Source organism: Falco naumanni, chromosome 16 (assembly GCF_017639655.2).
Source record: "Falco naumanni isolate bFalNau1 chromosome 16, bFalNau1.pat, whole genome shotgun sequence".
Lineage (NCBI taxonomy): Eukaryota > Metazoa > Chordata > Aves > Falconiformes > Falconidae > Falco > Falco naumanni.
Genome location: NC_054069.1, coordinates 7526726 through 7550621, shown reverse-complemented (window position 1 = coordinate 7550621; position 23896 = coordinate 7526726). Strand labels below are relative to the sequence as shown.

General features: G+C 50.8%; 1 protein-coding gene across 2 annotated transcripts in view; it reads right to left on the bottom strand.

Annotated features, from left to right (window-relative positions):
• The window catches only part of GRIK4 (glutamate ionotropic receptor kainate type subunit 4), a 134804-nt gene extending 111203 nt beyond the window's left edge, over window positions 1-23601 (bottom strand). The window contains exon 1 of one of the 2 annotated variants that reach the window (XR_005831252.1): window positions 23465-23591. Coding sequence is in view for 1 of the 2 variants with exons in the window: in XM_040616286.1 (XP_040472220.1) it covers window positions 23465-23546 (82 nt within the window). In the remaining variant the exon portion in view is untranslated. Of the gene's footprint in view, window positions 1-23464 lie in introns of both variants that reach the window. The other variant, XM_040616286.1, reaches the window with a different exon arrangement.
• Between the last annotated feature and the right edge of the window lie 295 nt (window positions 23602-23896).

The window sequence follows — 23896 nt, the reverse complement described above, 5'->3', positions numbered from 1 at the left end:
AGGGAGCCCCGAGGGAAGACCCAGGGAAGGTCTGACCCAGCAGGGTGAGCCCAGCCTGCCCAGTGTGTCTTCTGATGGGCATCAGCAGAACGGGCACGTGGCCGCATTAGGCAGACCACTGTCTGCTCATCGCCATCTGCCAGAACATGTTGACATACTGCAGCATGGATCAATAGAAAGCGAGCTAGATAATGGTGATTGATTTTACATGTGTAATGAAGTTGTTGAGTCTCTGATTCAGCCATTAGTAAGTGTTCATTTTATTGACCTGAAGGGCAAGGGGACTGAGATGTTTTGTTCTTCCCTTGTCAAAAGGAAGCACCACTTGCTAATGAGAGATGGCCTGGTTCCCTCCTCGTTATCTCTCTGCTTCACCTTTCCCTCCTCGGCTTTGTCCAGCCACAGCTGACACCCACCCGCAGCAGCCTGACCCGTCCCACGCGGCCGTCACAACGCCGCTGCACACGCTCTCGGATCCACACGCTTCCCTTCCCACAGGTTTCCTAACCTGCCCGCACCGGAGCTCCCTCTCTGCATCACGTGGACCTGCCTCCTTGCAGCAGCCCGAAGCAAAATCCCTCTCTGGCAAGGTGGACCTACGCAAGCAGCAGCTGCTTCCCCCTGCCTTGCCTTTGGTTCCTTCAAACACGCAGCAGTCACTCTGATCCACCTCATTTCAAGGAGGCCAGAGACAGATGCTACCCAGGGGTTTTTGCAGGAGTGATGACCAAAGTCAGCCACATTCCTGCTCAGTTTTCAAACTGGAAAGCCAAGAACGGACCTGTGCCAGCTTCTAGCCTCTTTGTGCTTCAAACACACACCTCCCTGCTATCCAGACTTCTAGAGCAGGCATCCCCAGCAGCTTCTCCGTTTAGGGTAACAAGCCCACTGAAAGAGGCTTTCAAAGGAGACTGTGCTGGGAGGGGAAGCCCCCTTCTCTGACTTCAGTGGCCACCCAACATAATGCTCAGCTAGAAGGCTGGTGAGCAGTGCTGCCACGATTCACCACGTACAGTGATACAGAAAATAACCTCCAACCCCTCCGGCCCAAATTCAGCCTGCACTTTCTCTGCACAGCAACGAAGGCTCCAGCACCCAAAGTGTGCTGCAAAAATGGACCCTTGTAACTCATTGTGATGAGCTCCGGTGGAACAGCCTTACCTTATACAAAGCATCGCAGCAGCAAAAAGGTTGGTAGATGCAGCGAGACGAATTCATCCTGAGAAAGGTCCGCATTAGCCAGCGGACAGGAGAAATGATCCTCCTGAGCTCGTTATATATAACGGGGGATGACTCCATCTATTACTGCATAAGCTGGTTACTAACACATAACAGAGCTACATGCTTAGGGTAGGAGCTGATAAAGTCTTTGCGACTGGAAAATCAAAACAAAGTCCTTCTGATGGCAAGCCTGGGGCATTCTGGCTAATATTCCAAGGCTTTGCCATCGGTGTTTGGGTTAGCATCTATGACTCAGATCATTCCTTGGGACTAGAAGAGAGAAGGCTTCATGCTGTCTCCAGCAGCTATCAGGCATCTGGGCACACACAAGCTGTAAGGCACCAAAAAAACTCCAGAGAAGAAAGGAGCACATGCCTCCCCACACCAGCTAGGAAAGCTCCTGTGTGTGCCTACCACGAAGTCCTGTCTCCTGGACCTTCGGCACACGGATGCATGTGAAGCATCCACAAACAACGAAGAGCAGCTCCCCAGTACGCCACACATTCGTTCAAGCAATGTTTTCACAGACCACGCTGAACAACCTTGCCCAATACTGCAGCTCTGCTGTGGTGATCTCCTGCTCACATCCCACCCCTGCTGACCTCCCACGGCACATCTTGTCAGACGAGGTCACGCAGCTTTAGGCAACACCATCAGAACACTTCTGGCTTGAAAAACAAGACTGAAGAAAAGATGTATGAGACTGAATTAGAAGGGGACTTGCGGTAAGGAAAGATTCAAAGGCACATCATGGATAAGATCAGGCCAGGATATAAGTCCTCCTAATGGAGTCTCGATGAGGCTGCGCACACAGCTCTATGTTGTATACAAAGAGATAAAGCAAGGCACCCAAAACTATAAAACCAAAGGCGTTTAAATTAGAAGAGATCCAAGGAAGGCTAATAAAATGCTGGAAAGAATTATCTATCAACATCTACATAGAGGTTGAAGGAACATAACATGCTTTTCCTAGAAAAGTGGCAACTAAAACTGATGATGGAGTGGGTAGGAGAGATTGAGAGAGCAAGATAACTCTACCATAAAGTGCAAGAGAGAATCACTTAAGAGATGAAGCATATATTTAAGGATGGCATTAAAAAGAAGAAATGAACATGCAGCTACAGGAGTGGGAGAAGGGTGTTTTGTTTCATGTAAGAAAAAACAAACAGGTTTAAACTAATTCTGCTTCCACAGAACCAGGCAACGGTTTCAAGCAGTAGTTTCCAGCACTAGGCTTTGTGGGTCAGTTTGCAAGAGCCCACGTGGCCCAGAGAATTCGCCGTGGCTCTGTGGCCAACGATGGCTGAGCCTTGGTGGTATGTGGCCTCTCTGCGTCACCCCAGCCATCGGACCCCAAGGGGCGCTGGGCCCTGCTTGTGCCAAGACGCACCCCAGCAGCATGGTCCCCTGGCGATTCCTGCCACCACTACAGCAACAGGCGCTCCTGGTTCTGTCGGCGCGCCGCAGCGTCTGGCTTCTGCAAGCGAGCAGCTGCCACCAGTCCTGCTCCTCCTGCACGTCCCCCCTGTACCCGCCTGCTTCACCGCAGTTTATTTCACACATGGACACCCGGCTCACCGCTACCCTGCACACACAGCTGTGTGTCCTGGTCTTTGCCACGCCGATGCACTCTCAGGGCCCTACTCCAGTCACACACACTTGCCCTCCAGCATCCCCCCCCGGCTTGGAAGGCAATCCCATGCTTACATAGTGCTGTCTTCTGTCACGTGTATGCATGCATACTGGAGGCTCCTGTGTAATTACCATCAGATGCTTGGAGCAGCAGTGGCCCAGCACACAGATACCATCATCTGCACACAGCAAACTGCACCCCCCTTCAACTTACAGCACCCACACTTACCCCATCCCCCGACACCTGGTGCTTGGCCCTTTGCACTGGCATTCAGTGCCGCCACAGGTTTCCACTGCGTGTTGCTAACAGCCTAGCCGGATTTCCACACCTTTCAGTCTTGATGGACAGTACGCCGAAATGGGACATGGGAGATGTAGGTGCTAATTTGAGAGCTTGCTACAGGCAGTTCCTTTCATTTTCTCTTTGCCTCTGCTTCATATCTAGATCGTGAGAACAAATGTTGCTGTCAAACCAAAAGTCCATCCAATAATTCCTACTAATAGCCTCCCAGCCTTCAGCTACTCTCAGGTTAGGAAACTTCTGAAACCGATGTTGTTTATATATTTAATAACTCTTTAAGTGCTTTCCTCTTCCCTGTGCTTGCCCAGTTTCCCCTTAAATCTATGAAAACTTTCTGTACACACAACATCCTTCAAGCTCAACATATCAATCGGCTGTTGCAGCGAACCGACATCCTGCTGTTTGTTCTGAACTTGGCTCCTACCAGCCTCGTTCAGCATCCTCTGGTTCTCCTACCAGGAGAGACATCGAGCAACCGATTCTCTCCACCTTCCCCAGTCTGCTCACAATTCACCTCCCAGTAAACTCTCCAGTACAGACATTGCCTCTCGCCCCAAGTAACGCTGCACAGCAAGGGGCACTCAGGGCACTCCATCCCAGCTGGAAATCCTGGGCATCACCGTGCGGCAGACCCAGCTGCTGGTGGGTCCCGTGCAGACCAGGGCTGGAGGGGCTGCTCCAGGCACAGGCTGCCTTCCAGCCGCAGCTGAACCCAGACCTGCCTGAAATCTGCTGGCCCCATTAGAAGCTGATGAATTGTTTTCGGCTCTCACGCTTGAGTCCATATTGGGTTACCTATGCGGAAACGCAATTTGTTTGCTGATATCAAAATACTGCCACTCACCTGAGGGATTAACACTGTGACAAAATCATTAGAAATCTGATGGAGCACTGGAGGCCGTCTGGGTTTGCAGAAAGTTCATTCCTCAGCCTAATGAATATATATATTTATTTTTTTTTTCCAAACAACTGCAACAGCAACACCCCCGTTTCTCAGTTCCCATTAGACCAGCCAGAAATGCATGCTCGTGCTGGAGGGCTCAGCTGACACAGACCAGCTAAAGGGGCAAACAACACCTGAGGTGCGTGAGAAGCACGGAGATCCAGCAGCAACGCACAGGGGCTCCCCCTCAAACACCGGTGCGGCACGGAGAACAAATCGTGGGGAACAAGCCCCACCACCGCATTGCGCCGCAGCTCCACCGCCACGGCCACACTGCGCCTTCCCCTTGCCTACACATCTTGTTTCCCCCAGGGCATTCTTCACGAGAGACAAAACACTCCTTTTGTAACTCTCCCCTCTGCTCCCTGGAGTAGTAGTCACTCCTGCATTACGTTAGGAGCTGGGAGTGAGTCACTGTCGCTCCTGGGGAAAGGGGAGAGGAGCGACCTTAGTTTTGCTGATTCACTGCCAAAACCCCCGTGTAACGCAAGCTGTCTGCTCCATCTTAGAGCCTCCTTCCACAGCATGCTGGAGAGGAGCTTTCTGCTGCCCTGCCACCAAGGTGACACGATCAAACGTTTTTTCCGAACAGCGCTCTAAGCGACACTGAAATTTGCATTTCAATTTGAATTCATTCTTATGGTTCAAATGAACTTAAGAAACACCTCTTCGGAGCGGTTAAGAAGCACGTGCTCTCACCCTACTGACATACACACATGTGTATTTTTAGCCCCGATCCCTACATTAGAGAAAAGTCACCCTTTTAAAAGGCTGGCTCTATTGTCAAGCGATATTAGCACAATGAAGAAAATCGCTCCTAATTTTTATAAATTATCTCATCATCTGCAACTAATTAGCAGCTGCCGAAAGCTGGGAAATCGCTCTTCACCCTAGAGAGACTAGCTCCAAGCTACGCAGAGCTCCAGCGCCCCAATGGTCAAGGATCTGGTGCGAAGCCTGCAGCTGGCCCCAGCGCAGGTCCCGCTGGCTGTCCCACCAGGGGAGAGGCTGTGCAACCCCAGCACCTCCACTGCGAGGAACAGTTGCGATGCAGCTTAGCTGGAAACTTTATTAAAATCCAATCTAATTGAGCTGTTGTGACTCTCCATTCTCCTTACCCTTGCTCCTAGGCGCTTGTGCCTCTGTCTGTGCTGCTGTAAATGTGTCTATAAAAGTAAAATGAGCACGCAGCCAACGGCTAAATGGCACTTAATCAGAAGAAAATGTATACCCTGGTGGATAGCAAACTGCTATTAAGTTGGGGGGGATGGGGGGGAGACAGAAGAAAATAATAAGCTATAAATGGACAACCAAATAAATCTCCTGCCATACCAAGTGAGAGCACATCTGGTTAGATGCCACCTCCAATGAGTTGTGAGCAAAATATTTATTTGCCGCCAAGTACCTGGCAGCAGGAGTGGGATGGGATTACAGCTTGGAGAGCAGTGCCGCTTTCACTGCCTCCCTGCCTGCCCTCTTCAGCAGCAGCAAAATCCCATCCGAAAAACATCGAACCTTGGAAGCCAGCGAGCTGGCAGCCCCCGGGCATCACTGAGCAGGCTGCGATGCTGCCTGCGGCTGGTGGGGCAGCTCCAGCTCACTCTGCTGCAGGGACACGGGCTCCAGCTTGCAAAGCCATCTCCTCTCCAACAGGAGAGCCCCTCAGCCTTCATCCCTACCGCGAGCCCAAAGAGGGTCGATAAGGTAAGAGACGATACACCAGAGACTCCAAAGCTTTCAATACTGGAGGACATGCCACACCTCTGGTCCTCCAGAGCGCCTTAATTCAATACAGAGCACTGCGGCGCTAGGAGAAAATGCGATTTGGGACTTGGAAGTCCCCGAGGGAAGAGCTCCTTGGAGAGGGGCACCATTGCAAAAGGGATTATCACCATAATCACGAGATTAGTTGAATAATCCCAGCCTAGAAGAGAGGTTTTCTCATCTGCAAGATGCTCAGCACCCTTCTGCTTTCACGGAAATGCAGCGCAAAGCGGGGTCAGCTGGACTTTGGGGAGAAGGAAGCGGGTGCAGCAGACACTGTGCCTGACCACCCCATCCAGACCTGTGCTGGGGGAGGGCAGGCTGGCTCGTGCCGCTGGGGCTGGCCAGCCCCGGTCTCCCCGTAGCACTGACCTTTTGTTCCCTCACAACACCTCTGCTTCAGGCTGAGGGATTTTGCAGTTTTACAGATTTAATGCAGTAACAGAGTTCAGGCCTCCTACAAATGGAAAACCCAAGAAATTCAGCCCTACCAAATTAAAAAGACAATGTGACAGGGAAAACAAAACAAAACAAACCTCCTCTGCTAATCACCTAACCTGGCTCGTCTAAGGAAGCGCTTGCACAGTTGAGTTGCACAAAGTAAACAAAATTACTGGCTATTTTCTTCTATAGGTCAGAAAGCAGATTAGCTCGCTGACACTGAAATCTAAAGTATGTGGTGTCGTGCCCAGGCTTACAAAAAGAAGAAAGGAAAAAAAAAAAAAAAAAAGAAAATCCAACGGCCAGGAGCAGAACCCTGTATCACAACCACAGCTATCAGACTCTGCTGCTCTGCGAGAGACAGACCCTCCTGTGCAGCAAGAAATCCCCTTCGTCTCACCACTCAGGCATTGATACCCTGGCTAGAAAAATATCAAAAGCAATTCTAGTATTTTTACATTTCCAGACTCCCAGCTTTTAACCAAGTACATTCAGATTTACTACCTGGGGAGAGATTATCTGAGAAGGAAAAGACAGAGTTTGGTATTTCTCCTGGAAACGGCTACATCCTACAGACAACCCAGATGTCTCAAAACCCGGGTATACACTGGCTGAAGCCTGTTGCCAGAATCCAAAGGGAAAAAAAGAGGAGAGGTGTGAAGAAAAGTAATGCCCGCATTTAATTTCACTGTGTTTTCCATTGCTGCCAACTGAAAGCAAAATTCACTCCCTCAAGCCCACCACAAAACCGGGAAGGATGTTCCTGGCAGTTAGAAACTTCTGGTCAGGAAGCTAGCGACACTTTCCCCCACAGCACTGGGGCACCTGCGTAATTCAGCTCGAGCCGAGAGGTCTGTAAAACCCGCAGAGAAGCGGCGATACTCCACGTAGGAAGCGTGAACTAGCCTGAACTACCACGGCGCGCAGCAGAGCCCGCAGCCGGGCGGCTCCCGGCGGGGCAGCGGCACCCACCCGGGCGAGCGGAGCAGGCGAGGACGCGCGTCCCCACGGCACGTGCTGCCCCACGGACCCCGCTCCGCTCTCCCTGCGGAAGGCTGGGAAAAGCAAGCGGGCAGCACCCTGCCGCACAGCTCCCTGCGGGTGCTGGCTGGAGCTCGGGCAGCTCGGGACAGCCGGCGCTGCCCTTCCGAGCACGGATCATGCCGGAGCGCTTCCAGAGGGAGGGGTGGGGGAGAGCTGAGCACGAAGTCAGGACATTTAAAACAAAAGCACACAGCTATAGTCAGCAAACGACTGTTTTTCAGATGGGCTTCTGGTGTTAGGCACACAGATGCTCTTTATTGCGTTTCTTCTGGAGTTTTGCTGTGAGGTTGTTTGGTTTTTTTTTTAATTTTGATTTTATTTTTGTACTCACTTCACCTTTCGGTGTTAGAAAGTGTCCATGCTTCATGCTAAAGGTAGCTTGTTTTAGTAGCAGGAGAAGCAACCCTCAAAGCCAGTGTTCTTCTGAACCAAGCCACCCAATCTTTTCAAGGTTAATTGATTCCCTACACATCTTTCAAAAGCATGCTTAGTGGCACGAACTTCTGCTCAAAGCCTCTCTGCGCTGCTAGCCAATGCCTGAAAACGCTTCTCATTTCCTTGCAATAAAATTGACAGTCCCAGGATAACAAACAGCCACCGAGCCACTGCAGCTTGCTATTCAAAAGAGCAGGAGCCGGGCAATGAGGAGAAGCGAGGCAGCAGAGGGACCGTGACCAGCTCAACTGCACAACTGTCCCCAGCACCATGGAAAATGCCTTCCTCCTAAAGGGTCCCCATCACAGCGCAGAGCTTGGGGGACTGAAAGCATCAGCCAAGAGAGCCCCGTGCGAGGGGCTCACCGAGCCCTCCTGGCTGCTGCGCTCTGCAGATGCTCCGATACCAAAAAGCTCCTATGGACAGACCATGAACGCCAGAGCTGCCTGACATGATCAAGAAGCTCTTCCTTGATAAACAGTGACTGCTCCTCCAGAGCAATTACAGGCTTTTAACTAAATGGGGGGGGGGGGGGGAGAAGCTGTATTTACAGGGAAGCCTGTAATGACTGCATCGTTGTGCCAGCTTCGCACGCTTGACAAGACAGACGCGGGTGAACTTTTCAGTCTCCTGCCTTCACTTCATTTCCTTTTCATAAAGGCAAGTACAGTGGTCACAGATTAATTTTTCTCTCTCCCCTTTTCTTCCTGGACATACCTTGAGATGCCCTGATACCACTCAGGCAGAGGGCGAGGCTGGGGGTGCCTCCACATCAATCTAGAAACATCCCACCCGGCACTAGGCAGCAGCAGAGCCTCAAACAAACGCCGGGGTCAGCTACACAGCGGCGGTGTGCAGCCCCCTGGGCTCACACCCCAAGTCTCGCTTTATTTTTCTGAGCTCTTTATTCTTTCTCCCTCTAGCTACCCAGCAAAAAGCAAAGCATCTGGCAGGATGCTGGTTTAAATCCATTTTGTTTTTCACTGGCCTTTGTGATTACAGTCTATAGCTCATTTTCTATCACCTGTGGAGAACTTGCAAAGCCCAGAGATGAAAGACAACCGGCTGTCCAGCTTACTGTAGGTGCCAGCACGGACAGGCAGGGGGGATGGCTCCAAGAGGACCTGCTGCTCTCCTGGTGGCCATCCCCACCCCAAGCGTGCAGCAACAAAGCATTCAGAGGCAGAATTTCCCATGGGTGTCACCACATCAGTCCATGGATTCTGTACACCATTTCCCATGGATGTGGCTGTGCCTGCACCCTGCTCAGGGCAGCTCACGGTGCGCTGCAGACACCTCCTACATGGCTGCACGTTCCTGACCCACACATACCCAACCTCTCCTCCATTAATTTGGTTCCCAGCGTCAACAATTTTACCAGCAGTATTTGCAGGGCTGTAGGGACTGAAAACACACAGAAATAGAAAACAGTAACCTAGAGACAGGGAAGGAAAGGAGTTCAAAGCACTTTCCTGCTAAACGACAACCCAAGCTGCCTGCAAATAAAACTCTGGAGCTCATCAAGTAATTCTGACCACTGAGGGTACTTAATAAAGATTACTTTTCTATAGCTCCACTTGCCTGAGGCATCATTTGTTCCTAATGAGATGCTCCATGGGACTTAAGCACATGAGAGAAGAACAGGCTTTTCAACCAGAGCCATTACAATCAAAACAAGCTTTCTGCTCCAGAACCCAAGTCACGCAGCTCAGACCCCTGTCCTAGCTTGGTAATGCTCCTCAGCCGTGCCAAGCTGGACAACCACAGTGCTCGCTTTCTTCCAGACCCAGCAGGCAGCTATCCCATAGCATCACCTCTCAGAGACCGGTCATGCTGTGGACTTCGAGGCAAGCTCTGCTGCGAGCTGCAGTGCTCGGGGCACTGCCTGCTGCCTGGGCAAAGCCACTGCAGCCTCACCCGGCCCCAAAGTCTGGCACCAGCTTCTGCCAGTGAAGCAGCACACGTGGGGCTGGCGAGGCATCTGGGGTGGCTATTGCATGGGATGCCTACTTCGCACAAGTATCGCGAGATATTTCATCACCAACTCAACCATTCTTTTGTTTTGTCTGGTGTGGTCACCAAGATCACAGTATTTCTGAACACGCCTGGAATAATAAAGCACTTCTTCCCAGTGTACCAGGGCCCCCAATGAAACAAGCATGCCAAAATATTCCACATGCCACTGAAACAGATAGAAACACAACAGATCATAAATGCTAAAGGTCTGCAACTGCCAAGCTATCTTCTGTGCGAGGGATGTGGAACAAAATGTTCTGAAGTGCCGAAGCCAAACGGCAGAATGGACTTCTGCCGCTGGTCAAATGGGAAGATGCATGGGGCAGCTGAGCACGACCACAAAACCACTCTGCAGGCTGAACAAGGAGTGTGATCGGGGGCATCCTGCCACGGTAGGACCAGACGGCTGCAAATCAAACCTGGTACAAGGTGGAGGCTATCAGATGTGCTGTCGAACACTATGGAGCACACACACATGTACCCATAAGCACAAATTCTGTAAGATAACGGAGACTACAAAGCCCCCTAACAGCGAGATGGGGCAGCTGATCCTATCAGATACAGGTTAGGGGATGCTTCTTGCCAAGCAGAAGAACCACAAGTCAGGGTGGGAAAGGGGGTGGCATATGTAATGAATGTGGAGTTCCTCAGACAATCCAAGCTGACACCACATTATCCCTTTGCAGATTTCATTATCCCTTGGGCTTGGTAGGAAGATCACAGAAGTCTTAAGCTCACGTAGGATGAGCCTCAGGCTAGATCTCAGGCATTCATCCCAGCCTGCACCTGTACGATATGAAACCAGGAATAATTCCAGAGGACACGGCACATACAGACCAGCTCCAGCGAGTCTGCACTGTGCTACAACACAGGGTAGGGAACAGCAATCCCCCCAGCGAGATAAAAATACGTGGGCAAACAGAGCTCCTCCCTTCTGCCACCCCAGCTCTGACTTCCTCCCTGAACACAGTTTTAGCAGCATGAGATGCATGAACTTTCAGCATTTATTACAGAGACCAGGCTGTCAGGCCAGGACCAGGAAAAATGGCAAAAAATACAGGACGGGAAGGCTCTGGCAGGCAATGGCTCAGCCCTGCCTGCTAGCCAGTTTTATTAGCTCTGATATCAACAACAAGGGCCACCAAAGACGTAGTGTTCCCAGAAGACAGGCTCCTTTGACCAGATCACAGCACAACCCAGACAGGTTCCCCACAGACTCCCGCAGAGGCTGGAGTTTGAACCTGGATTGCCTGCATCCCGTCCGAGACTCCTACCCCACCGGAGACCCTGGAGTTCACTTCTCTCTCCGAACTGTCTGAAAACAGCTTGAAAATTCTTGAATCCTCCAAGTACAGAACATAAGATATCCTGAAACCTCAGAGTTACACAACCAAAAGGAAAATCAAGTCTCAACCCTCCTTGTGTTTTAGCCTGTTTAACCTTGCATTCAGACCCTCCCCTCCACACCACACGTCCCTCCTGCGTGCTGTACGCTCCCAGGCTCAGGTACTGGCTCCAGCAACCAAGAGCAGATTCCTACAGTGCTGAAAGATGACTGCACAGTGCTAAGATCAGGTCCTTCCCTCCACTATTTTAGAAGCATCTGGAGCAGTTATGCTTTCTTGACTATCACCAAGGAAAGATGGGTTAGAAACACATGTGAGATGGCAGGTGACATCTGCATTAAGTGGTGGCCAGCTAAAGTTAGCTAGAAGTACCTGGTTGGTCTTATGCATCAGATCTGCTCTTACAGAAGCAGATAATCAGTGCCCATTAATAATTACTACAGTCTCTGTTCACAGTGAAATTGCAGCCCTCAAGATTCCCAGCCCTCTCTCTTTCCCTCCTAAATACAGCAAAAGTTTGTTCCCTTGCAGCACTCCTTCCAAGTGCTCGAGGAGAGGTCTGACTGCATTTATCCCAGGAAGCATCAAGTGTTGCACGGCCCAGCACCAGCAATGCTCCCCAGCGACACGTGGTACCCAGAACAGGTATCACCTAACCAGAAGCAGCGGCCTCCTGTATTCTGCCAGCGAAAGAGAAGAACTACCCAGGAAACTTGAACAAAGATCAAACCACTTACAAAGCAGCAAACGAGCTCCTTGTGAAAGTACAAAGCACTCAGGGGCAAACTATCACCTCCCCTTTACCCTTGTGGCTCCGTTCTGGAGGATGACAGCACAGCCGGTCCTTCCCCTTCATCACATGCACCTAGCCCCGTAGGCTAAGCTCTTCCTTCAGGAATCCCTGCAGCAGATTAAAACCCAGTTTATTAAATAAGGCGGTACTCTAACAAGGGTAATCCACAGATAATTTCACTCATTGAAACCCTATTTTATCTCATCCAAGTAGACTTATTTCCATTTAACAATCTTAATTCTTTTAGCACTTTCCGGCTCCCAAATTGGCTTCGACAGCAGAATTGACATTCAGCCATCATTTTCACATAAAGTTCCATTTAGTCTCTCCAAACCCTTACAGCATCTGGAGGTGCAAGAGGAATTCATTAGTGGTGTCTTTGGGAAAAACGAGCCATCCCTCCCTGCAGCCTTCTTACCTGCGCAGTCCTCATCTGGCGGGGGTCGACTCAGAGCTGGCAACCGCTGGGCTAAGCTGCTCCTCAACTGCAGGTCCCCCCTGTAACTGCCTTCTAACTCCATGCTCAAGTCCACCTCTGCGCTGACACAGGAGTATCTGCTCGCTTTGCTTCTCTGCCTGCTGAGCTTCGCGTTTCATTTTTACCTATGGACCATGGAGCTTCCTCATTCCCCCCAGCCCTACAAGCACCAGGTCTGCACGTCCCACCCTGCAGCGAGGGCTCCGCCAGCCCCAGGAGCCCTGTGGTCCGTGCTCTGCCACTGCTCCAGGCGTGACCAAGCGTGGTTACGAGCACCCACCTCCATGCATCTCCTGAGTCTTCCTCATTTCATGAGCTCTCCTCTAGCCGGGATCTTAACCTTCGGCTTCTCAGAGCTCCTGCACTCATCTCCCCTCCACTCATCTCCCCTGCACAGGTAACACCCCAAAGAAGGGCTCTGAGGGGCAATGCTACCCTAACGTAACATCACCCTCTTGGATGGCTTTCCCATCGCCCTGCCTGCCTGTTGCAGCACAAAGTAGCAGGCTGCAGTAAGGCTTTAACCTTGGTCAGATTCTACTGTCTGTGCTGTATCTCCTTCCTCCAGAAGTCAGACCACACTGCTGCTCCTCCACCTGACCCCCTCTCCCCCATCCTCAGGGCTATTTAACCATTTAGCAGGAACGAGCTACACCTGCACATCACCCATGTCAATCAGCCCACTGCCGCTGAGGCCAGGCCACAGCTGCACGTTATCAATGCCAATCAGCCCACTGCCTTCACTGCTCTGCACCTGCCCACAGCTACTTCAGGTACGGACTGTGCCCTGGGTGTTGTGCCCTTCTCTGCCCATCGGCACAGCCTGTACTTCACGCTTTTCATAGCCAACATCCCATGGAAAAGCAAAATTCATTCTTTCACGTTCATCCATCCTTCCCTTTTTTCCTCAGCGATCTCAGCCAGTAGCTTCAACCTCAACACAATGAGATCTTCATGAGGGAGAAGAGGAGCCAAAGGAGCACAAAGCTGGGAGCAAGGCTTCAGGGGGAAGGGCAGGACCTATCCTTCGCAGAGGCTGGAGCCCAGCAGCACGCAAGGAGCCAGGATCTGCCTCACCTGCTTTGTCTGCAGGTTGTTCTCTGCTTCTGGGATTGAGACTTTTTCAAATGCTATAGGTTCAAAACACCTGGATATCAAGAGCTAATGCTTCTGAATCCAAGCCAGGACAATTTGGGCTTTTAGCTTTACAGGAGTGTGTTTATCTTAAACTGAGCCACAAGCAATTAGCTGCAGAGGGGCACTTGAGATAAGTGCCCTTTCAGGTCAAAAGCACCTTTTCTGGGAAGGCTGCCCAACAGTCTCACAGTGCCTAATGCTAACAAGAGGGCTTCACCACCTCACCGAGCTGAGCACTGCACACATCGCATCCAGGAGAACGGGCCCCTGAGCTTCCAGCCCACCCATCTGCAGAGCAAGGACAAGTCAACTTGCCAAGAGTTACGCAGCAGGAGAACGAGGAATAAACCTCTGAGCACAAGGCGTATCGCTTCAAACAGAAAGAAACACCACGCTCGCAGCGTGAGGATCTCAGCTCTGCTCCAACAGACTGTTACAAGCTGGAGTTGCCTTGCTGTCCTTCTCCTCCCACCTGTCACCCTCCAGCTTGCCTTCTCAGAGAGATTGTAATAGCTCACGGCCTCAACTTTATCTGAACTCACCTTTAGAACCTTGGGCCACCACCTTAATCTGCAAGGCTATCCTCCACCTCGCTTCCTGAAAAATGACCTTCAGATCACATTGCGGTCACTACAGATGTGCAGCTCCCTAAAAGCAAGCAACCACATCCTTCAGCCACGCATCCACAGGTGCCCCATCCTCAGCAGTCAGCCTTGTAGCTGCTGCCCGGCCAGGGGGCTGGCTCAACCTGCGTGCTTATTCGCATTTTGTAACTCAACCCAGCTCCTGTCCACATCCAAAAAAATCTCCTGTTCAATTCAGACGGTTCTTTAAATGCAAGTGAATTGGTCCATGGGGAGGAACAAATTTGATGCTCAAAGTATTGCTGATGCTGGCACAAAGTTTTCAGGTGCTCTGAGCTGCCAAGACAGCTGCTCTCTATCAAGCGAGCACTGCTTTGCATTGTGATGGCACTCACTCCAGCAAGGGTCTGCTAAGGATATTTAATTCAGGCTTATTCTGTGGTGAAGTCAAGCTCACCACAGAGTGTGTGAAATCTCTCCTTCCTCAACTGCCCACACAGATAGCCAAGAGCCAGGGGCTGGGCTGCAGTAATCTGTAATGCAGACTAGTGCACAAGCCTATCTCACGCCGCACTGGAGCTTTCTGCAGAAATTCCAGCTTTGCTGGGTTTGGCTCAGAGTTGGAATTAATTTTGGCAGCTGTTTAGGCAGGGAACCAAGCATCTTTCATTCATGCAATTGACTTTGTTATTCATATATATGTGAATAAAAAATAATGCCATGACTAGCTTTCACTCAATGAAACAAAAAGATCTGTATTAAAAATGGCTCAGCAGCTAAATACACAAAGTGCTGCCCAGGGCAGTAACCCTATTTAGATATAAAAGAAGTTATACAGCTCTCAGATCCTGATCCTTAGCTCTGGGAGAATCTTCAGCATTCAGAAGTAAAAAATCAGCCCTCTGAAGCAAAACATGCACCTACCCACGTTCGCCGTCTGCCTCTTGCCCTGCAACTGCACAGGGCTTCACCTGCAGGAGACAGAGGGAGAGAGAACCTCCGCGGTGCACAGCCCCTCTCTCCCCAGCTCCTCTCCTTAAAGCAAATTTTCCTCTTCCCACTGAATCAGCAGCTACTCTGAACCCGGTCACCTTCCAGATCTCCAAAGCAGTACAGCGTGGGGCAGCAGCTGGCTGCTGTGCCCAGGTACCACAGCTTTAGCAGGCTGGTGAGCAAATAATTTTCTTTAAACAAGCAAATGAAAAAATCGAGCTCTGTGCCGTGTTGCTCAAGTAGCAAATCGGCTCTTTTCCATAACTACCGGCTGACTTTCCCATCCAGATGCTCTGCCCACAGAGCACTATACCAATATAATATGTATGTGGATATATAATGAATCAAAACAAAGCTTAAGGCCTCTTGGGATGTACGATGTAGCCTGCCTCTCAGATATTAATGATCAGGAACAGATCAGTAAAAATAACTCTGCCACAGAGGTGCAAAACACTTGAAGAGATGGTCTGTCTCACTGAACCCGGACCACTCCTCACTCCACGCCCTGTAGCACTGATCTAAGATTTACATCTATTTATTATATATTATTCTTATTATTATCGTACTGGATTCCCGAGCTGTAGACCGGCAGCTCGTTATGTCTTATGTGGCAAAACCTCAGCCTGGAGAGACACCGCAGCCTCCCACCCCGCGCTCCCACGCGAGGGGCAGCCTGGTGGGCAACGGGCTGCCTGGCACATGCCACGGGCACCTTCTTCCTGCAGAGCCACCAGTGGCAGGGCAGGGCAGGTCACCCCCCTTTGCACCAAGCCCCTCTTTCTGCCAACAAGTCTCTTCAGAGCGTGCGGCTCAGTCGATCTTAAGCCAAACGCATTCAACCTTGACCACGTGCAGTTCATGGAGAAACATCTCGGCATCCAGTCCTCAGCCACCACGCCAAACAGGCCCCGCACTTTCAAATCAAAGCAAACTGAAGCAGGGATGCAGGACTGCCACATCCCTCGAGTGCCGCCCAAGCACTCGCTTGCAGCTCAAGCCGATTCCCACTCGCTTTCCCGCAGGGCTCCTCGCTCAGAGCCGCGCTCGCTTTCCTCCCGCAGTTTTTGCTCGCACTTCCACGGTGCTAATGAGCCTCCTGCCTCTGCAGGCAGAGAACGCGCCCGGCGCATCCCCGGGAGGACTCGCCTTTGCAGGGCCGGTGGGAGCGGCGTGCAGACCCCGGCCCGCAGCCAGCACCAGCCTCGGCGCACACGTGGGGAGCCCGAACGCTCTGCCCTGGTGTCCGACATCGAGGGCGTGCACGAGAACCCCCTTTCACCCCATCATTTCAGAGAATGGGTTAGATAAGGGACCGCAGCAATCACCGGCAGCATGCAGCCCCTCCTTTAACAGCTTCAGTTGCCTTTTCCTGAAGAAACCAGCTCCTTTCATCCTGGAAGTGGCCTCCATGGCTGAGTTACCTTTACCAGACCATCCAGGACAGGGAAGGTATGGCTAGGAGCTGGGGCACCACTGCAGCACCTGGGCAGAACGGCAAGGAATCAAAGGGCAACTCTAGACAGGGCATTGCTGAAAGAGCCTGGCATCTATACGGGTGACTTTTTAAAGAAGAAATATTTATGCATGTAACTCAGAAAACATAAATAATATATTACTCTCCTAGAAAAATAATGAAAGCAAAATTAAGAGGGCAAAAAGTTCACAAACGAATATTGTATTTTACTCTACCTCTTACCACTCTTAAGCAGCAAATGACAAATAACCATGAAACTACTTCACCTTAACAAACCTAACTGGGCCTTTTTAATATTGGGGGAAATATTAGTACTGCTTTAGCCAGAAAAATTTACCGTGTCATGCATCAACAAAGATGTGGCTACCTCACCTCCTCCTGCATCGTTCTCTATTTCTTTAGACTCTCAGAGTCTAAAAAAGTCCTGAATGAAATGTGAAAGCCTTTAAAAAAAAAAAAAAAGAAAAAGAAAAAGAAATCAATATAGGCCAAACATGACATACAAGTGCTGAAATGAGCCCAGTGAGGCATGAATTGAGCAGGGGATGGAACCCAAGCTCAGGCACCCAGCAGCACTTCCCAGCTGCAAGGGCTGGTGGGCCACATCCCCGGGCAGGTCTCCAGCTGGTAGGCAACGACCATGTGGGCTTAGGGGAGCCATGGGGCACCCCGGGCAAGCCTCTAGCTTGGGTTCCTAGCAGCTAGCACCCCAACAGACACATGGAAAGCATCTGCCCGCATTGAATGTCAACCTAGCTGCAGCCCACACCTGCTCCTGCCACCGCCCCTGAAGTTCACGACTTGCTCCTCCAGATGCAACTGGGCAAACGTTTTACAAAGGGTTAACTCCTCCACTGCCCCTCGTGCGTAGAAGGCACCCCTCCACCTGGCCCCCAGAGCAGCTACACCCCCTTCCCACCCCACTCCTCATGCCAGGCTGGTTTTATCACAGCCCAACACGATGGGACCTGAAAGCCAGCATCCACGGAGCATCACCGCGCAGGCACTGCGGCTCGCAGTGGTTTCTTTTTAAGGATTTCTAAGGATTATTTTTAATCCTTCGAAAACAATTAGGTCCGTGCACAGAGAAACCAGCTAATCAGACATGTCTCAACAACCGGCTTTGTTCCCAGCTCAGTTCTTCCCATCCAGTCTGGTGCCTCCTGCAAGGAGCCACTGGCCGTGCCCCCCTGCGCCGGCAGGACCCAGCACCTCTGCTTCCCCACTGGTACAGCTGGGCAGGGGGAGAGTGCCCAACCCCCGCCACAAGCTTTGTTTTCTTAAATACTGACAGTGATCACAAGTGGAAAGGTTTTCCAGCAACAGCACCACCATGTGAGACTTCGAGACTGTTTCTCTGCTTTAAGCTGATCGCGACAGCTTTGCTGGGTTCCAAGCCAGGGTAAGGCTGTTTCTCTGCCGAGCAAGAGCAAACGGGTGGCCAGCAGTTTATGGCAGCTGCGTTGGTGTCACCCAAAAAGGCCCGAGATACGCCAGAAAGCAGCGCTGCCTACGGAAAGGAGTTGATGCTTTGCCTGTTTGCGTTAAACACGCTCCTCTGGTTCCATGCAGGCGAGAGATGCGGCGCTTCGAACGGTGTCAGCCAGCTGCCATGGGGCTACCACAAGCCAACCGGCCACAAAGCCACAGCTCTCCCCGCCTGCCATAAAGGGCACAGTCGCATTTGTCCCCATCTCAGCCCCCACCCCTGGGAGGGAGCATTTGTACCTGCCCACTGGTGCTGACACCGACATTTTTCTTTTACAGCGTCCAGGGGACTGACTGCACCTTCATCATCAGTGGCGCTACCCCCCTCCAAAATGTTAATGTTAAATAACACGCTGCCTTGTGTGATCTCCTCCGCAGTGCCTTTAGGAGAATTATGCATATCCTCTGGGAGCTGGGGAAGCTGAACTAAATGGTCCACAATTCTGTTCATTGCCATTATCGTTCATTTTTGCCGTACACATTTGTAATGCTCAGAGCTCCTACCTCGCTCCAGTCCCCCCGCTCAGACCCCCCAGCCTGCAAACTGCACTGACGGGGCAGAAGCACACGGTGCAGCCACGGGGCCTTCAGCTCACTGAACAAGCAGCTGAGCACCACAAGCACCTCGGGAGGGCAATTGTGCAGAGAGGCAAGGCCACACAAGTGATGCTCTGCTACACAGGTCTGTAACAGGGCGACAGGGAAGAATCAGAAGGGCCTTATGCAATCACAGTGACGCAGGAAAAGCTGCGTGCATGTCTCCATTTCCACCTACTTCAGCATCCACAGTTAATTGCCGGTGCTTTCCCACAACTCCACATGCTCTGGTGGATCCCAAGAACATCTTCTTGACATTATAAGTCCACGGTCAGAGCAGATGCAGGAGATTCACAGCCCTTCAGGTACTCTAGATTTTTGGAAACATGCCTGGAAACAGGGACAGATGCCCCAGGCTGGCCCTTCTAGTGACACTCCACTGTCAGGTTAGATTCGTGGAGACTTTGACCACACATTGCTCCTCTGGTGGATGAAACCCTACGCCAAGCACTGGGACAGCAGTGCAGATTGCTTCAATTATCAGCTGAGCAAGGGGTGGATGCATGTTCACTGGGTATGGGGTAAAAGAACACCAAGTTTCACCAAAGAAAATACCCTTAATGCTAGAGCTGCATCTTGCCTTTTGTATAAAGTTTGCAAAGTTGGGAGGTAGAAGGAGGGAAGGGATTTGGACAGACAGAAGCAATTACAGGAAAGAGCACTTCAAAGAGCTGCAGGGCTGAAGGAGGTCTTGCAAGGAGTTTGTCAGTAGATCGTATGTCAGCGCTACCGAGCCTACTGCTAGTTAGGGCAATGCCATGTATAAACTACAACTTCGGCTTGCGTATGAATTTTAAATGAGCTGGTAGTACACCCAATGAATCTAGCAAGAGAATACCAATTTAGGGCTCCGACGGTCGGCTCTATAAGACCAAGTAAATAACTCAGTAAATAACTCAAGTAAATTTCTTGACACTTTATTGAGCATGAGTGAACAAACAAAACCAGAATTACTTCTACTGCAGGAAACCAGAGCCAGGGGAGATGCTAGCCAAGAGCACGCTGCACCAGCCATCCTCCTTGCCTGCCTCTGGGGTGGGCAGGAGGGACCTGCTGTCTGTCATGCTTTTGGTGTGGTTGGATGCAAGACAGCATGTGCAAATGTACACACCGGGCAAGCACCAGCTACTGGGTTTTGCTCCCAAGCCATTTTGGTAGGACACACGCTGGCTTTTTCAAGGGCTACAGGATGTCTCCAGGCAACTCCTTGCACACCTCCTGGAGCTCTTGAAAACTTCTGAGAACACGCCTGTTCCTGCCTGCTTCCTCATACCCCAATCACAATCCACTTTTGAGCACCTATGGAGATAACACTTCACCAAGACAGGCCAGGTGAGCTGACTGATAAACAAAAGACACTTAGTAAAAAGACGCTATTTTGGATAAAGCATGTGGGTCAGTGTTTTGCCCCACAAAGGTCTCCAGAACAATGTGAACAGGAGACTTTCTCCAGGATTGGATCACAAAGGAACACGCAGCGTTTAAGGATGAAAAAAATGTTTGCACCGATGTTTTTTCCCGTGTATCAAGGAGAGAAATATAGAATGCCAAAGCCTACAGATTGCTCTTATGCATGCCAAAGTCATGGAGAAGGTCGCCCTGTAGCCTATACTCTGCTCACTTTTTTTGCATAGATGATGATGTTTCTAGAGCTCACTGCAATGCAACACTCACTGTTGGCCCCGTCCAGGCTAGCAAAAATTCCTGTCACTGCGCGCTCAAAGATTAAGCCATCTGCTGCCTAGAAACTCCACTGAGAAATATCAGGGCCAAGATCCACCCAAACCCCAAGAAAGCAGCAGCAGGGAAGCCCAGCGCTTAGCTTGAAAGCCAAGCCAAGCGCCCCTGACTCAGCACCACCGTGCCTCCTCCTACCCTGGAAGCCAAGTGCAGCAGGCAATAATCCCTCCTATCGACACAGTGAAGAACGCAGACGCGACACTGCCTATGCTCACCTCACTTTACTAATCATATAACTGTGCATTTGAGCGGTCCACTACCAGATGGCTTTCAGAATTATTTTAAATGTTAGCTTGCATTTTCTTTGAATATTTAAATGTACATGGCTGGTCTGTTTTCCTCCTCGATGCGGTGCATTGATTTATGTTGCTAGATACCATATTTCCCTGCCTTGCCAAAAGCATGCATTTGGGAATGATTTCAGGGCTGCTAGTAATATTTTTTTTCTCTCCTTTCATTTTGTAATTTATTTTTATTAACTTTTTTTGCTGGATATATTGTTAAAATAAAACCGTGTCTTGAAGAAACAAAACCAAAACCCCAACCCCCTCTCCTCAGCTCTTTGCCCATCTGCTTCAGACACTGTTGTCAGAGAAGTTAGCACTGTGGCCACGAGCAAAGTAAAAGCAGTAGATATGTACCAACATACCTACCAGAGCTTCCCCTCCCACGGTAAATTCTTGCTTTAGGATCACGTGTGGGCATCAGCCAGGTCCAATGTCAGGACTGCTGGTGTCCCATTCTCAGGAGGCAACTGGAGATACCTGTGACTTTACTGCAGGGTCTTTGTCTGCTCATACATTTAATGCCATCTGGCACAGAAGCCACGACCTCCAGTGCCTTTTAGAAGGATCGGCAAAGCTCCCTCCCATTCCCTCAACAGCATCACTCCTTCTTTGGAAAATTGACTTCCACGTTGCCTTTGCAGCACCCTGATACAATTTCTTCAGTCCTAGGAGCGTTTCAACATATTTGCACTGCCCTGCCCTGTGCAGGCTACAGAAATCCAGCATTTCCATCCTGGACTCGGCAGCAATGGTCTAAGCGTTAAGAACAACTGTGTCTGGAGCACCTCCACTATTTTCGCCAAGGAAAGTCAAAAGCAAAGCACTCCTAAATGCATGAGGACTTCAAAACTGGAGGGACAAGTCCAAAGGAGCACAACCTCAGTGCGAGAGAGCTGAAAGCCACTGGTGGAGCAGTCTCCGGGCTGGATCTCGGCACACAGCCTAGGAGGAGGTGCTTACGTCTGACCAGTATGGGTTCAGCTATTCACCATCAGGTGTCTCTGCTAAGTGCAGAGCTGTACAGCTTTATACCTGTGCGTACCAGGTGGGATATGGTGGGACCAGGATGTATGGACCATGCCTGTCTTCAGGCGTGTGAGTAATTTCTATTATGGATATGCCTTCAGGCCCCAGCAGTGTGCCAAGGTCTCCTTCACCCAGCAGTGGATACCAGGTACAGAAGACAAAAATCAGTATTTGGACAGACGGAGGGAGACAGATCTTCTGCCACCACTGCAGTTGCTCATATGTCCCCCTGAACACACCAACATCCTGGGGCTTCTTCTTGCCTGCCCTCCGGGATCAGCGCTGACAGGGCCTTAGAGCAGCCACCATCAGCTCGGCTTGGGGAACCCCTGAGCGTGCACCAAGCTGAGACCTGGAAGGCATCAGCTAATCCCCCCTGGCAGCTGCCCTTGGTGCGGTGCAGCACACATTTTCATTCCCAGTCCTCGGCCAGGAGCATAAAAGCACCGTCCCACCTCTCTCAAACACCTTCCCATCCCACTCTGGGTTGTGCTGTGGAGGTGGGCAACCACACCAGCTCCCGGACTGGTTTGCAGCCCAGTGCTGTTACGTGTGCTGCCAGGGGAGCTGCCCTTCCTCTCTCACTCCCAAGCACCCGCAGTACGTCCCCCACAGAAGGAGATGGCTGGGGTACGAGGTACAAGAAAGGATCCTTCACCATCAGCATCCTGATAACGTACCACACATCCCCAACCCCGTCTGCGGGCTCAAGTGGAGCATCTGCCGATCAACATGAAATGCAGTCTGCGGAGCTGAGACTATGCAGCACGAGTGCTCCACATGAATCACAGCTGCTGGGGATATAAAACACCCAGCCACCCTTCCCAGGCTCCTGCCAGCACAGACCCTCCCTTGCTATATATCTGAGCTGCTCCATGCTCTGCTAGCAGAGGGGAGAAGTAATTTTACTTAAGTGTCACTTGTGAAAGTTGCAAATGGGGACAGGAATAGATGAGATGCTTATCTGCAACAAATAGTTAATAAAACCAGCTAGCAGTTCCAGAGAGAACAGTCAGGAAAAGCAGTTTCCTTTCTAAACAACAGAGCGAAGTGTCAACGCTATGAAGCAAGTTTCATTACAAGGTTTCTGGATGCATGTCTTTCCCCTAATCCGCGCAGGCAGCAAGCGAAGATGATGGTGCCTCTTCCCAAACACTTTTTAATAAAGCCCAAAGGGGACTGAATGCACAGGACTTTCCTAAAAATGGAGCATTTTTGAGTTATTCAAGTTCTTGTGGCAGTGCTTAAGTAGGTTCAGTTTAGGCTCAAACGCTCCTTGCTCATCAATGTGGGAACAAATAAATTTGTGACAGAAAACTATTTCCTTCTGTGTGGAGCTCAGGGGAGCATCGAGGCGGGCAGGGCGCGGAGGGCAAGCTCCGTTCCTCGGCGCCTCTTTGAGGAGTGCCTTCCACTTCAAATCTATACAGACAGGGGTTCCCATCAGGTAACATCACTGGCATGAAAATCAATGCAAATATGTACAGTCACCACAAACCGTATTTCATTTACAAGATGAAGGAGCAAACGCTTCCAAAAGGCAGGTGGGACACCATGGCCCAGCAAGGCCTCAGCACCCCGGCATGGGAAGACACCGCACCGCAGGGAGCGCAGCTACCGCAGGCAAGGCTCCGTGTCCTTCGTCCGAGCATTTCTGCACAGAGTGACCCAAACAATGAGCGAAACGATGGTCGAACACAGGTCAGAGCCAGCTTTGTACTCACCAATCCTCAGGGAATGGGGGCTGGCAGCAATCTTCATCAGCCACAGCAGAAGGAGCACCAGAGGCGCCAAGACACGGGGCATCTTCTATAAATCCTCATGGAGCCCTTTGGTGGTCTGGGCATGACATAACTCTGCGGAGGGAACACATGGCACCGTGAGCACCTCTGCTCTCCAACCAGCGACCCAGCGGGATGACACTGCTTGGGGCTTGCCAAGCACTTGGAACAAAGAGTCTATTTACCAAAGGAGGAGGAGGAAGCTATTTACAGACTATGAATTATTCAGGAATTGGAATCAAACTGGGCAAAGAGCTTCTAAAAAAAAAAAAATGGGAAAGAAACACAAGGAAAAGTCCAAATATTTCATCTTGGCATTTTTAGCATTCCCACAAAAACAAGTGGAAATCAATACTGAATCACATCTTTAATTTC